At 38.7% G+C, this 15,683-nt stretch overlaps 1 protein-coding gene across 3 annotated transcripts in view; it reads left to right on the top strand.

Annotated features, from left to right (window-relative positions):
* The window catches only part of LOC122819977 (regulator of G-protein signaling 12-like), a 47,150-nt gene that overhangs the window by 12,857 nt on the left and 18,610 nt on the right, over positions 1–15,683 (top strand). For 2 of the 3 annotated variants that reach the window (XM_044097081.1, XM_044097083.1), the window contains one exon: positions 11,974–11,995. In XM_044097081.1, the coding sequence (XP_043953016.1) occupies positions 11,974–11,995 (22 nt within the window). Of the gene's footprint in view, positions 1–6,679; positions 6,931–11,973; positions 11,996–15,683 lie in introns of those variants that run through there. The other variant, XM_044097082.1, reaches the window with a different exon arrangement.

The raw sequence follows: 15,683 nt of genomic DNA, 5'->3' as shown, positions 1-15,683 counted from the left end.
CAATCGAATGAATCTACCTGTACAGTACTGCATTTGTGACTAAATGTAAAGATTATAGTTTTTGAGTATGTTTTACTCACTTTTACCGTGTATGCCAACAAGAGGGTATGGCACTAAAAATCTGTTGCTCTTTCATCTTTTTGTCCCCTGAAATTTGGCCTCTCTACCTCAAGCACTGAAAAGCAAAGTTAAACAGAAACATTTTATTGGAACAACTCAGATTTCCTCCATGACCAAAATAATTTGGCAGCAAGCTCACCCCGACTTGCACTGCAAGTAAACAGTAACAACAGTTCTTGGTAACACTACAGCGACATTCAGTAAATATTTCAGAATGTCTATACTGTTTCACATTGTGCGCTCATCAAAGCACAACAAATGTACCCATGCAACCGTGACTATCAAAACATTCTACACCAAGTTTTATTTAGTTCAGTGGAAAACAATGAGGATGGGGTGGGGGCAAAAAAAAAGAGCTAATTATAAGTGTCGGGTTCAGGTTGGAAAGTCCATTTCTGCGGGGGTTTAAGAAAGGGGACGACAAGGGTGTGGTGGCATCTCATGTGGTTTATCCACTTCAGACCCTCCAGGCTCTTGCCAGCACAGTCTTTTCTCCGCCATAATAAATTGTGGTGGGAGGGGTCGTGATGAGTGCATTTTCTTTCCCTCTGAAGTTACTCTATTTGTGTAGTGAAGGTCCACTTTGCCTTTTGTTTCTTACTTGTTTTGTGTGTCACACTACCTTCAATACGTTTACCAGCAGCAGGCTGCGATCTTATAGAGCTGGATTCGTATTTCAGTTTTTAAGATTTTGAGTTTGACTATACAGGCTATGCAAGTACAGGCAGAGGTATTCGGGGGGTTTTAGGATCAAACCCTACATTGAGGTGAGTCTGAGAAGTTCTGATATGGGCTAAAGCTTTATGTTACCAACCCTGCAGCAAACTGAGGAGCGAAAAGAACAGACTTCACCTCTCGTTTTGTTGAATAGCAACCACAGCTCTCATTGTCAGCTTTTTTTTTATTATTATTTCATCGATTTTTACTCTGACTTTCCCTATTGAAGGACAATAAAGAATTATTCTATTCTATTACTTTCAGCAACAAGTGCCTAATGCTCTTCGCAAATTATGATAATTCCAGTTTAATCCGGACAAAGAGGAAGAGCTTTAAGCATCTGCTGTGCCGAACCTGGGCGAGTTGGGAAACAGGCAGTAGATTAGTGACTATCGGAAGGATTAAGAGCTGAAACCTCGTCTGACGTCGTCCTGTGTTTGCATGCAAATGGTCCACGCACGTCTGTGAGCAACCCATTTGCTCACAGAAGGGATTACAGTGAAAAGTCATGTCTCTATGCAAGTCTAGAGTGTTTACATGGGTCATGGCCATGCGCCAGACATGTGGACACTCAGCTCCTTTATGGTACGTTAAAGAGGATCTGTTCAGGAAGGCAATTAGTTTAGATGAGTTATTCAGGTAATCTGATACAATGAGCAATGTATACCACAGTACCACTTTTTCCTCAAATCTTTTCATTGCCTCATCTGATATTGTGAATATTAGAATATTAATAACCCCGATCAAAAATGGGTGTATTATTGGAGGCAACCTTTTTTTTTCCCTCACAGTCATACCCCCAAAATCACAATTTCAAAGTCTGAGTTCAAAGATAAATTATTTAAGTCATTTTTTCTTTTTGTGTTTACAAAAAACAACCAAACATCTACTAGTTAATGTATTGATATAATGAGGCAAACATTGATAGCAATATTAATTAGTGGATGTGCCATCTCCAAATTGTTGATTTATTATTCTTTAGGGTGCCCTGAACAGATGAGACCACGATCCAGCTTTTTAGTTTAATTGCTAAACATTATGTGTGGTGGAAATTTAACACTACCTGTTACCTTGAACACAACATCTCCATGATGGTTGGGGATGCTTTTCTTCAACAAGGGCAGGAAATCTGGTCATTGTTAATGTGAACATTGATAAAGCAAAACACTGTTTTCAAAACTCAAAGAAATCCTGGAGGCCTACTCAAAGTTTAGACCTCAGTCTAATTCACATTTTGAAGCAAGATTTGATATTGATGCTCACTGAAGCTCACCAATAAATCTGACTGACTCTAAGCACACGTACCATTGTGTATTGATTTACCACATGAAGTCCAAAGAAACACGTGTTTGTGATTGTAATCTAAGAATATGCTAAAAAAACAATAAATAAAGAAGTAAGAATATATTTTTTCAGGTACGCTAGGTTTGTAAGGCTAATCAGATGCATACTTGTTTGTTATGTTTGATTTGCCCAAACAAAAAAAAATAGCAAACAATAAACTTGTCTATTTTCTAAAATCAAATTAATTTTGATTTTCAGGTGTTCATGATAGATTATTAATTATGTTGGTCTAAGATTAAATATTGTCATCAAGAGCTTCAAAAGTCCCCAACCCTCTACATTCCCTTTGCTTCCTCACAATCCTCGCATGATCTGGAAAGAAATGTGTCTTCCATTTTATCAGTTACCGCACCCTCACTCTCCCTCGCTCCAAAGGAAGTTGGCTCGCTCTTGTTGTTTTTTCTGGGGGTAGATTATCTGCTTCCACAGATAGCAAACCTTGATTATTTTTAGCCTTTTTGCAGTCAGGACTGCTCAGCAGAGCACTTACCATGCAATTAAGCCTTATGACAACCACTAACTATTGATGCCAGGAACACTGTCTGGAATTGTTTCACGAATCGATTGATTCACATAAAGCCTCTGCGCTCGCTTTTTGTATGTTGTGTCATAAGCACCAAAGAGTAAAGTTAAAAAGTTGCTTTGCTACCGACGATCTGTCACGACAACGTTTGCTACTGTTGGATGTATCACCTTGCAACAGCTGTCGGCAGTCGGCTTTCTGTGTGATGGAGGTCGGAGGGCAAATTCAGACCTGCAGGGCGGGAATGGGCCGCTCAGTGTCTGGAGATTCATGTTACTACAGTTATTGATGACTCAGCTCACTACTGGGTTCAGCTTCCAATTACTCCATGACAGACGTTATCGTCACATGAAAGCATTTTCATTCCCTTTCTGTGTCACAATACTGAGCTCTCGCCTCAAGTACACAGTGGGATCATTAGACTCAGAGCACCGGGAGCTGTTCGAGTGCAATTCACAATTATAAAGTCTTCCAGCTGCAGCTAGGGCGCATCAAAGGCATACTAATTGACTTTGTAAATTTGCGGCCTCTTTTAGAGAGGAAACCCTGAAAGTAATAGAAAATTTCGGCTCAACATCTTTTGCGTCAACACGTCAAGGTGGAGGGCTATTTGAAGGCTACGTTTTGACCAAAAATAGGAAGTCTTCTCTTTCGTCAGAACAAGACTGCAACAGTTTTTCAGCGTGGATTCAAGTGCAGAGACCTACATGTGAAATTTTGTTGGCAAAAGAGCTAGATAGCTCCTTCTTCATTTTTGCTCGACTTGTTTTTACAGCAAAGCGGAAGAAGGTCTTTGAGACGATCTCTGTGTGGGTGGTTCTTCTTTGAAACTGCTGTGCCATTTAAAGGTATGCAGGATGACGCAGTGACTCCTCAGCATTTGCACTTTAATACATTTTGAGTTGAAATCCCGTTGGCCGCAGCCTATGGTGACTATGAGGAAGGATGCTCGCTGTTCTATTCATAGTGCAGCTACACACGTGCCCTTATCTTTTATTGTAACATTGCGGAGGTGTGAACATTTATAATCGTAGCAAACATTGATGACTGAGTCAAGCACATTTCTTTTTTTGTGTAGACGTGTAGGAATCTTAAGGGCTGCGCGTGGATGGTTTAAAAAGTACTCTGCTTGTTCTTGCCAGGGAATTTAGATAGCAAAATACACATATACAAAAGAAGGATGGTTGAGGGTACTGTCAGAGAGTGGTAAATATGTGAAAGAGGCCAGAAGTAAATTTATACAGTATAAGGTGCTACATAGATATTATCATACACCTACGAGGTTACATAGAATGAAAATAATGTCAAACAATAGGTGTTGGAAATGTAAGAAAGAAGTGGGCACATATTTGCATTGTTTTTGGGACTGCTCTCTGGTTTCACCATTTTGGATTAAAATCTTGGAGGCTCTGAGTGCATGGCTTGGCTCAGAGATCCCTCAGACTCCAGAACTGTGTTTACTGGGAGACCGATCTCAAATGCCAAACACCCCAAAAGGAGCTTTTGCAGTTGTGATGGTCGGTCTGGTGACAGCCTGCAGGATCATCTTAAGACATTGGAAGACCACAAAGTGTCCCGAGCTAAATGAGTGGATTAAATCAATGACGGATACAGCTTCTTATGAAGTCATGCTCAGCAACATGGATGGGAACAGGGACATGGAATGGGATAGCTTTTGGGACTCATTGAAAAGAACTATGGCTTCGAGTAATGGATCTGGATGAAGTCTGATTTTCCCGGACAATTACCTTTCTCTCAACTACTGAATGTTTTTGAATTGACACTGTAACATACATATAATATATGACTGTACCCTGGGTATTGGGGGCGGGGGGGAGGGGGGGTGGTGCACCAGCCTTTTTTGTTTTTGTTTTGTATTTGTGTTTTATGTGAGATAATATTCAGAAAATCAATAAAAATTTGAATTACAAAAAAAAAAGATAGCAAAATACACAGCAGTCTGTATTGATCACCTGATAAAGATGTGTGAAAGCCTTTTGTAAAAACAACCGCCTTGAGAAATAAAAAAAAAAACAAAAAAACTACAGCTTAATTTTAGTAGATTTAATCATGGTAAAAAAGTCCTGATTTAAGAAATAACAGTTTTTTGCAGTCACCAGTGCAGTCAATTTAGTATGACTGAAACTAAAAATTATCTGTTTCTATCTATTTTTCAGACTTAAAACATGAAACTTTGAGCTTTTCAGACTAAAATGCCTAAAATGCATCCTTTAATGAATCAAACAGTGTCAATAAATACTATTTCCTTTCATTTTAGGACATAACACTACAATCTTAAATGTAACTTAAATGTAATATAAAAGAATATAACTTTTATATTAAAGAAAATGTGGGCACAGCTTTGGCGTAGGGGAACTAACAACGCGTTTATGGAGGCTTCCTGTCCTTGATGTGCCCGTCAAGGATTTGAGTCCCAGCCCGTTGACTTTTGCTTCACCGTGTCTCTACCTTTTTCCTGTCAGTCTACTGTGAAATTAAGGCCACCAAATAGATTCTTTAAAAAAGTTTTTTTTTTCTTTTTACATATTTGTTAAAATTATTATTATGTCTTGACGGTATGATATGAAACAGATCACCTTTTAACGAGGGTGCCTAAGCAGAAGCTAAACTTTGGGGTCTCAATTAATTTAATAGGCATAAAGGACTAAGTTGTGATTGATAGAGGATACTATGAAAGTTATCCCATAAAGCAAATTTTTCTTTAAATGAATTTTTTTCTGAGGAATTGGGGTGTCACCCCCTTAAAGATTCACTGTAAAGCAAATCTTTTATTATATCTTTTATTTACAACGCCACAAAGAGGGTGACTGACATCGCTAAGACCCGCCTCCTGGCTCTGATTGGTTGTTTCTAATTAGCACTGGGAAAAAGCAGAGGAAGGAGCTTGGTTTCTTTCACAGATTATCTGTCTCATACCATACTGTCACAACATAGAGACGGTTTGAACAAATATGTAAAATGTTATTTTTTACAAAAGTTACATACTGCAGCTTTATGTAATCTACCTGTGACTGAGATATAAATACACAATTAGCGATGGAAACAATCTAGTCTAGTTGTTTTGCAATTAAAATGTCACTTTAACAACATATCTCTCAATTTAAAAGCTTGTTTTTCATTTTAATTGTCCTCATTAATAGTCATAATTCATTTCCTTCCTCCGTCTTGTATCGCTTCTCTTTCTACTAATTCTTTTACCCGCATCAACTGCTGAGATTGACAAGGCACTCCATGCTTCTAGCTATAAATGCAGCTATTTCCACTAATTCCCAAGCTGTGGTAAAATCTAATCACCTTGAGAATAAACACCTTCTTTGCCAAGCTGTTAATAAACACTGTATCACATCAAGTTTTTACATGTTCAGCAAGTTCAGTGTCTCATCCTAAACGCCACAGGCCTATTTTTGCAGATTTTTAGGAAATGTGGTGGCAGAGTCCTGCTGTGGAGTGAATGACTTATTTTAGAATAAATATGTGTATATATTTAGATCTCGCTGCTATGTGTGCTTAACGGCGAGCAGAAAGCACTAATTGACACAACTGCCGTTGGGTTTGCAGGAGGGAAGCTCCGCGACGGTGGATAACGAGGCTCGAGTTCAGCTTGTGATCCCACCTAACTTTCATTTAGATTGAGCAAAAATTCATATGGTCTCAATTTAAACTGACTCAGTGTTTTCTTCTCCCTTTGAGAGCGCCCCGAATGGAGACAAAGGAGCAAGCGGGGGCAAGCCACTCTGCTTTCTCTAAATAATGAGTGTGGATTTTGCACCCGGGTATAAATGGGGGTTAATTCTCCCGATTCCTTCATGCTACTTTTGACAGAGACCGTGTGTATTGTGAGGCAGGTTGCCATAGCAACAGCTGCAAAGTAAGAAAAGCTTTCGTTCCCTCTTCGAAAGCACTCCCAACCCCTCCTTGTTCTGATTTTTCTTTCTTTCTTTTTCTTTTTTGTCCAGCACCTTGTCAAGTCTCTTCCTCTTTCACCCTCCCTTTCTTCCCCCTTTCTCCAACTTGTACAGACATGGTTTGCCGAATTTTTGGGTGGGGAATGTTCAGGTATGCATTAGCACATGCACACACACACACACCCACACACGCCAACACACACACAGAGGTTCTGCTTGTATGCCTCTAGTGTAACAGACCAGGGAACAATGAGTCTCAAAAAGAGACTTTCCTTCAAGAGGAGCTGGAACTTCAACACTGTAAGTAAACAGTAAGCTCTCCGACTGAGCCTCCTCTTCCTTTACAGCTCAAAGAAAGGAGACTCCTTTGGTTCAGTCAGCTGTTTTTCTCATTGATCTCCGTCTCTGTCGCTCGTCTCTTTCTCTGCTCAACTTAAAACAGCTGTCTCTATCGGCAGAGAGCTGCGGTTGTTAGCGGCGTGTTAGAATCAGCCTCGGCCTGAGTCAAAGTTTAGTTTTGAAATGTCTGAGTACATCAAAGTGTGCGAAAATTAGTATAGGTAATGGGTAAATAACCCGAAGTCTTAAAGATAGTATAAGTCTCTTTTGAAGCATCCGAGATACCCTGTGAGGGAGTGGCGCTCGTGTACTTAATGTTTCCAAGATTTTCTCAACAATTTGTTTATTTTTTTCTTTCTACTCATTTCATTCCTTTGCCACCTTTGTCTCTGAGTGATGCCCTACACTAACACACCTTGTGGTGTGTTTATGATTCTGGCTAGACGGTCGGAAGATCACAGAGAAACCTTTCCTAACTAAAAGCCAAGTCATAGACTTTTCAGATTGAGCATGTTATCCTTTTATTTGACCTCTGAAAAGTCTAGCTATGTCTCCCAGGTGGACTTTAAACTACTGTCTTATGTAAATGCTGCAGAGAAGTTTGTTATTAGAGGTGCCAACTGTGGAAGAGAACTTATGGACAATTGGTGACTGTCTACGCAGATCATCGCTTTAGTCAAAATACATACTAACCAGTTAAAAAACCTTTTTTTATTCCTTTCTCAATACAAATAAAACTTTGTGATTTCTTATGCAGTTATCACTTCCATTAGTGATCTGCTAACTTTTGAAGGTCCTGATTATTTTGCCCCTTATGATTTAGAAGTTTGGTCCTGTCTGCTTTGGAAGATTTTGCAATGAAAATTTCCTCCCCGGAAAGGGGACACTTTGTACCTGCTTTGACTACTGGCAATTTAAAGTAATTGTCTGTAATCTACTCATTGTCTTCTGTAAGAAAATGTTGTATTATGACAAAAAAAAATTATAATTAAATTCCAGCAGAACTTAAAATTGTTATATTTTCATCAGGGTTCATAATGTATAACAGTAAATAGTAATTGAGTATAAAACAAAGATTTAAGATAATAAAAGGCAATGACTTAAAAGACAAATGAAAGAGGAGCCCTTCACTTGAAACTACTTAACACTTATACACAATGGTTCAAGTGAAATGGTATGAAGTGGTTTGTTTACAGGTACTAACTGGAAATTTTAGGAAGTGAAAAGACAAATTGACTTTGAGCCTTAGAATTTTTTGTGACAACTTCTCACACTTTCTCAAATGTAACGTTTGACATCTTCAAAGTGCATATTTTCATATAAGAAATTCAGTGTTTTCTCAAGCTTTTTTAAGTGATTTTAGGTTGATGTTTTGGGTCATTAACTTGTTGGGGGACCAGAAGCTGCTGCTGAGACTTACTGACACAGGACAATACATTTCAGCACAGGAAACTTTACCTTGTTTTTCTGAGACCTGACTTGCCATGCACAGATTCAAGGTTCTTTTAGCCAGATGCAGCCCCTGTTTTGTGTCTTTCTTGGGTCTCCTGTCTTTTTCTATTAGACAGTGAAATCCATTGATGATGGTTTTCAATGGTTCAATGTTTCTCCTGTTATTTGGATTATCATTCCCATCAGCTTTGAGTTTCATTCCGCAAGATTTGGATGCAGGATTCTTATTGCAATATTCTTGATATTAAATCCTAACTTTTTATACCAATAATCTTCTTTGTGAGCGCCTCAGACATCTTCCCCCCCCTTTCTGCATTTGGCCTTTGCTAGTGTAAGGTAATATTTTAGTAACATCAAAGTGGGTTGCAGGCTTTTAAATAGCTGCTAAATGGCTGCGGGTGCATAGGAAACTAATTGGGGTTAAATAACTTCAAATATGACAATAATGCAAGGATAAATTGTCTCTTTAGGGGAGAGATCTGGAGCCTCATGTGGCTCTGTAGACCTTTCACATTTATCTTAATAAATTTGGTGAAAAAGGATGTAGAATGAACAAAGCTTTTTACGTATAGCATTTTTTCAGTTGAGTTTTTTCATGAAAAAATTTAATTAAATTTTCACAAATAAATTACCGGTACACTAAACGGACCAGCAATTTTAAAAAAAAAATCTACTTCTCCTTCAGTAGGTTGGGTTTTTACATAATCACACGCACATATGAACATCTCATAGAAGAAAATGTATCCACTCTCTCTTCACTAAAGTTTTATTTTTCTTGATTTAAAAACCTACAAAAAGAAATTAAATGGCTGTTCTTTAAAATGACAACAAATATCCTGTTATAAATAGTTCTGTTAGCATTTAGCACTCCTAGCATTGTCAAAATAACAGTCTGAGTATCCTTTCAAAAAATGTATATCATTGACTGCTAACGCACCAAATATGTCATATTTTATAAGAGACAAAGGCTGAAAGCTCCAAATACTGAAACAGAATAACTTTACTTTGGTCACCCTGCCTGTTGTCTTCTGAAAGTATTGCTCTCTCTCAGCCTAGATGGAAGACATTTAGCATGTCTCCCAAAACTTTACATAGCTTTTTAAATCTCTGCAATTCCTCTTAGTTAACATTAAGGTTTTTTTCAGTTTCCACATCCACACCAAACAGTGTTGGTGTCAGCCTGACGTGGTAGCACTTAGGTGTAATGCTTTCACTGATCTGTAAAATATTATACATTTTGACAACCAACCACTGATAAAATAGGATGAAACCAATTAGGATATCTTTGTAAAATAAACAACACGTAACTTGTTTTCACAAAAGTATTGGTTTACTTTTCACATACTAAAGAAATCCTGGTATATATTATTTTCTCCTTTTAACTTTTAAATCAATTCTCAGGAGAAATGAAGCATTTTCCCATGCTGAAAGGGGTAAAGCTAAGCCAACGCTAATCAAATAGCTAGCACAGCCAAGTTTCCAATAGAAGCTAAACTTTATTCATTGTCAGCTGTTCGATCTTTAGACTTGTTTTATGTCTCTGGCATGAGTACAGCTACAACAATGAGACATTGCATCAACTCCATGTGTCAGAACGGCGTGATTAACTGGAACTCTCCCACTCTTCTCTGAGCAACCTCTGCTCTTGCACAAAGTAGGTATTTATCATATTTGTCAGCCATACATTTTCTGTTATAGGCCCTTGACCCTTGAGGCATTTCTAACTGCTAAAACACCACCTCATAATTTCAGCGTTTAACCTGTGGACCTTTGGCTCGGCCAAAACCAAAGTTGACGTCACGCTGTGTGACAAGATGTCTGCCCTGTTCTCCAGAGTGAACTCTGCCCGTGTGGATTCAGAGCTTGAGGTTTTGCCATTTTTAGACCCAGAGGGACAAACACATGTAGTGGGTGTTCTCTCTCTTTCTTTCTCTCTCTCTCTCTCTTGCTCTCTCTCCTCTTTCTGCTTCTCTCTTCTGTTTCGGGGTGTTCGTCATGTTGGTCCTCCCCTCCTGTGATTATTGAACACATGCTTAGCCACCACAGAAGAAGCGGTTTTTGGGTGTTGACGATTGTAAGGGTGGATTCTGCAGCACGGTTGTAAAAGAGGCTGTCACACGCAATTAGTGGTTTGGTGGTTTGTGTCTGATTGAGATTTTACATGTGGCCAGTCCTGGAATAGAACTGAACGTCATCCCCCCTGTGTGCTTTCAGAAGGCCAGTTGGGTCTACACAGAAGTTCACGTGAAATCATTTTAGTATTTAGTTGTCAAATTAGCTCTCCGAGAGCTTTCTCTTTACTTCTTTTTTTAACATCCCAGCTCTTAAAAATTATTTAAAAGCCAAATATCTGTGTTCCGCATAAAGCCTGTAAAAGAAAAACCTTGTTTATGCATTTTCTCAGCTTTGCATATTCTCACTTTGAAGTGGTAGATCAGAAAATACCCCACTGCAAATAGTCTCTCCGTTTCAAATTGTGTCCTCCAACGCACCAATCCTTTGCGAGCGTTCTTGAACCGAGTCCCAGGATATTCTTCCCAGCATTTAAATATAATGGTGATACAGCTTGACAGTTTGGGCTAAGAATGTTCCTCAGCTTGCTTTACACACCAAAAAAATTACACAAGTGAGTATATTGTTAAAATTGTCCATTGCTTTTAGAATATCACAAAACCAAAGTTTATTTTCTTTTAAGTGTTGTTAACTGGTACCAGAAGGATTTTTACCAGAGCAAATTCATGTTGCAACATTCATGGTGAAGTGCTGCTGCGTCATGCTTTTGCCCTTTCTCACACATTACAAGTATCTACAAACGTTTGGTTTTAACGTCAATGCAGAAATGCTTATTACTGACAGCTCGGAAGCCTAATCCCCAATTCTTGACGGTCTGCGAATGTGTGAAGGTGTGATTTTTTGCAGCAAGCCTTTTTGCTGGAATACTTTCTGATGTAGGAATAACACCTCCACTGACGTGTGAAAACGACTTCAGTCTACAGTTATACAACGCCGAAGGACCCAGAAAACAGAAAGAGGGACTACAAAAACTTCTACGCAAAAGGAAAAGAGCAAAAATGACTGTGTGGATGCTGGTTTTCGAAATAGTCATGCTAGTAATTATGGAGGATTCAACATTTGGCTGCCATGGCTACCTTGTGCGATTGCTCAGGGACACGGGTCACTCACTCCCTGCATTAGCAAGTAAAAAGAGGACCATTGCAGCCACTGATGGCCTCTCAAGTACACAGCCCTGATGAGTCCTTGTCATTGTGGCTGCGTTGAGCCAGAATGCGCTCCAAGGAGGGGAGAGAAAGGGTGGGTACTGAGTGTGTGTGTGTGTGTATGTGTGTCATAGAGGCCAAAAGTCCACCCACGAACAAACGAGCGGTGGAGACTCACACTTCCAGAAAGCAAACCCGGGAAAGACACACCTCAAAGCAACTGGTTGTGATGCCAGAGGAAACTCTACCAGCAGATCAGGCTTCAGTCTCTTCTCTTAGCACCGTGGGTCATGAGGGCAGACTCTCATTCATGTCTCTCTTTGTTCTCTTTCAGTCTGCAGCTTCTTCAGATGGTGGTGAGTACAACTTATTTTTTCTATGTAAAAATAATCCAATGTAAACCCTAAGCTCTCATTTAACCTATCCGTTTTACTAACACAGTAAAACTCTTGCAGCTTCACCAGCATTCTGTGTTTTATTCATTTGCTAAGTTCAAGACGATTAAAAAAAATAGCCTAATAAATGTCCCTCTCTGGGGATGGTGTGTTCACTGCAGGCAGTATGCCTCATTAACAAAGGATGTTTGTTGAGGGTGTTTGGGGTTCCTGTTGGGTTAGCGCCCTTGCTATCTGGTCATCGCTTTTTATAGCGCTTTTGGCAGCACTCTCAAGTCTGCAGCAAAGAGTTCAGCTGGGCTCCTTTTGTTGCTGCTGATGTGGCTCAGACTCTTGAAAGCTGGCTCCTTAAGAGTTGTAAGGAAGATCCCACAGCTTCCATCGTGTTGCATTCAAGCAATAGTTTGGACTCTCCGGAGAGATTCTCTCTAAAGTTGCCAAGATTAGTTTCTTCACTTAATGTAGACAGATGTGATATTCCAGCAAGAAGGTAGAAAAATTAAGAAATACTCAGAGAAGTGGAACGCCAACAGCTGCATTGATGTGTTCATAAATTTTAGCTATTCAAAACAAACATAAACTTGAAATATTGATATCTATGGAGTGAGGCGTGGGACAGTCTGAGATTCTCACACCATATTAATCTTGAGTAGAAATACCACAGTATCAGTTATTTCACAAAGAAATTGTATAACACGTTAAAAAAACAGCTTGTGAATCATCTTGCAGCTTTGCAGCTGTAGATTAACAGTAGAGTTACATTGATAAGGGAAATATCCTGGAGCCATTCAGTTTTCACATATTGGGACTGTAGATCTTTCCAATCTGAAAAATGTGTCTTTTTAGTAAGTGTAAGAAACTCATAGTCGCTTTCTTTCAGCCAGCTGGCTAGCAGTGCACGGGCACAGCTCTGTTTTACTCAATGCTCCACACAGTCAATCTCTATCAATCACGTTGATGTAAGTAACCGATCAATGCCAATGTTGTTCAGCTTTCTTCTGTTTTTGAAAGCTACTCAATTTCCCTGTTGTTACGCAAAATTACGCTGATGGAAGCTGACCTGCCGATAACAATTTTAGCCAGTTTTGATTTCTTTAAGATAAAAGAACACTGTTGATCACCATTTTTCTCGTCTTTGTATTATGAGTATTTTTAAATAATTTACATTATAAGCACATAAAAATGGCACACCTAGTTTTTGTACATTATACAGGCAGTTATTCAAGCTAGCGTTTCAATAAGACGTTTCAGAGTGAATATTCAAGAGAATGTGAATACTAGAGATGTTATAAAAAACGTTTTCCGTTTTAGTAGCTTCTGGCATACGTTTCCTTTTTATGATTTTATTTTAGACACCTTACTGACACTGAAACTTGAATCAAATACATCAGTTTGAGTTTGGTTTAAATGGCTAAAACCAGTCAAAACAATGGTTTACAGAGTGATTAACTGTTAGCTTTTACTGGTCCTGGGATTTATCCACCTAAGCTATAAACTCCCAGCGTAATAACATCTTTCTACATGTATGGGGTTAATACTGTAAAAAACTTTGCTGAAACTGCAATAAAAAAAGATTTCGATTTGTTTAATAAACTCGAGCAAATGGCTTGTCAGCTATACTTAAACAGCCGCTCTCAGTAACACAATCTTAACAGATGGTTTTATGGTGTTGAAATAAATAAACCCACACCAAGTTTATGTATGTAGTTTTAAAAACACTCCTACTGAGTCAAAGGAACTCACACTCAGAGCGGGTTTAAAAGGTCACACTGAGGCCCTCGTCAAACTCTCTGATCTCGGCTACTATTTATGGTGTCTTTTCATTTTTTTTTATTTCGCAAGGTCATAGCTGAACTGCTCCTGTTTGTAAATCCTTCCCACACATGCTTGCATATTAGCAGCATGAAGACATGCATAGCTGCACCTTAAAAAAACAAACAAACAAAAAAAAAAAAAAACAAGCAACAAACAAGTGTGTTTTTGAGACCAGGCATAAACCTAATTCCTGTTGTCCATGGCGACCAGTTAACTGCTCAGAATGAGAACGACTGTGCATCTGTAACCAGCTCCGCTGTGACCTTTTTGTTTTCGCTGAGCACCCCTTGTTTGGTCTGCCCACAGCTTTCAAGTGGCCATCTGCCGTCATGATAGCAGGTATTGCTCAGGCTAAGGTGCTACTTTAGTCGCCCACCAGCTGCTAAATAGTTGCCCACTCTTACTCCTTGTGTCCCTGTAATCAGCCACAACCCCCACCCCACTTTCTGCTCCTTTTATGATGCCCTCCTTTTGTTTCTCCGTCCCCATAGCAACATCTGCTGTTTCTTTTACTTTATATTTTTTATTAGTCCACTGTAAAATTTCTGTTCTGTGCTATGAAATTGATGAGCAGGACAGCAACTGCAAACCTCAGTGTGTAACTTTGAAGAAATCCTTGCTTATAATGAAGGGGTGGTTTAAGTACTTATATAGTTGTAGTCTGTTGTTTTACAGGAAACTATAGAAGCAATAGAAACAGTCAGGAAAGTGTTGGACATTTAGCATCCTCCACAATTATTGCCACAACTCGTAGAGCTGTGTAGAAAAGGCTTAAAATATGTAGTTGCTGTGCAGCATTGGTGACCTTAGATGCTACTTTTCCTGCGATCAGCTTTGGAAGTTTTTTAAATTATTATTATTTCCCTTACCATCTTTTTTATAGAATGTAATGGCCATCATTCAGCTTCATTTCTTCTAGTTGCTTAATTTTTTTAATTATTAGCATGGTTACTGTTTCCCAACATATCTGTCTTACTCTAACGGCACATTTTTTTTCTCTTTCCCATTTTTTAGCATTATGGTGCTCTTTGGCAGGTCATGTTTATGGTGAACTCTATTTATACTCAAATGTGAGACTTTCTGAGTTCTGGTCGGAAATAACACCCCTTGAAAACTGTAATCATGGCGGGGGAAAGTGAAAGAAGTGTGTTGTTTTCTTCTTGTATTGCTGATAGTAGCACCCCAACAATTAGCAAACCGCATTGCTCCTCAGACTCACAATTGAGTTTGTTTCATACCTGTGTTTCACAATTCCCAGATCCAAGCTGTGACTCCAAACTAAACACAACATTGCACCCTGGAAAAAAGGGAAATCTTAGAAAATTACTATTCCGATGTACAAAAATCTAATAATTTCAGTTGCATTTATTTTAAAGTTGCTCAATATATCAAATTTCAACATCCATCTAAATATAAATATCTGTACAAAATCATAGACAGGACTGCTTGGATGGGGTGTTCATTTAAGTGCCATTTATGTAAATTCCGGTCTATATTCTTTCTGGGCGTTTTGATAGGAAAAAGTCAGAAAATTGTGGATTACAAATTATTTGTATTGTTATTCAGCAATAATACTGGAAAGATATGTTCTCAATATCACACAGACCTAATTTTGTTTATAGATATAGCTGTGGCTGATTTAATCAGAAACTGTTTCCAGAACCAGTATTTCTTTACTTACTGAGTAGATGTGCTCAAATTCAAGGTTGGATTTTCTTAGATATTCAGTGGGATGTAAAAAAAGATGTCATTTAAAGGCTTTTTAACACATCTTCACCAAGGATGCGGAGGTTCATGGATAAAATGACTGTTCTTTTTTTGTTTATTATTTTCT

The sequence above is a fragment of the Gambusia affinis genome, linkage group LG18 (genome assembly GCF_019740435.1).
Source record: "Gambusia affinis linkage group LG18, SWU_Gaff_1.0, whole genome shotgun sequence".
Lineage (NCBI taxonomy): Eukaryota > Metazoa > Chordata > Actinopteri > Cyprinodontiformes > Poeciliidae > Gambusia > Gambusia affinis.
Note: the sequence above shows the minus strand (reverse complement) of the source record. Positions and strands in the feature narration are given on the sequence as shown.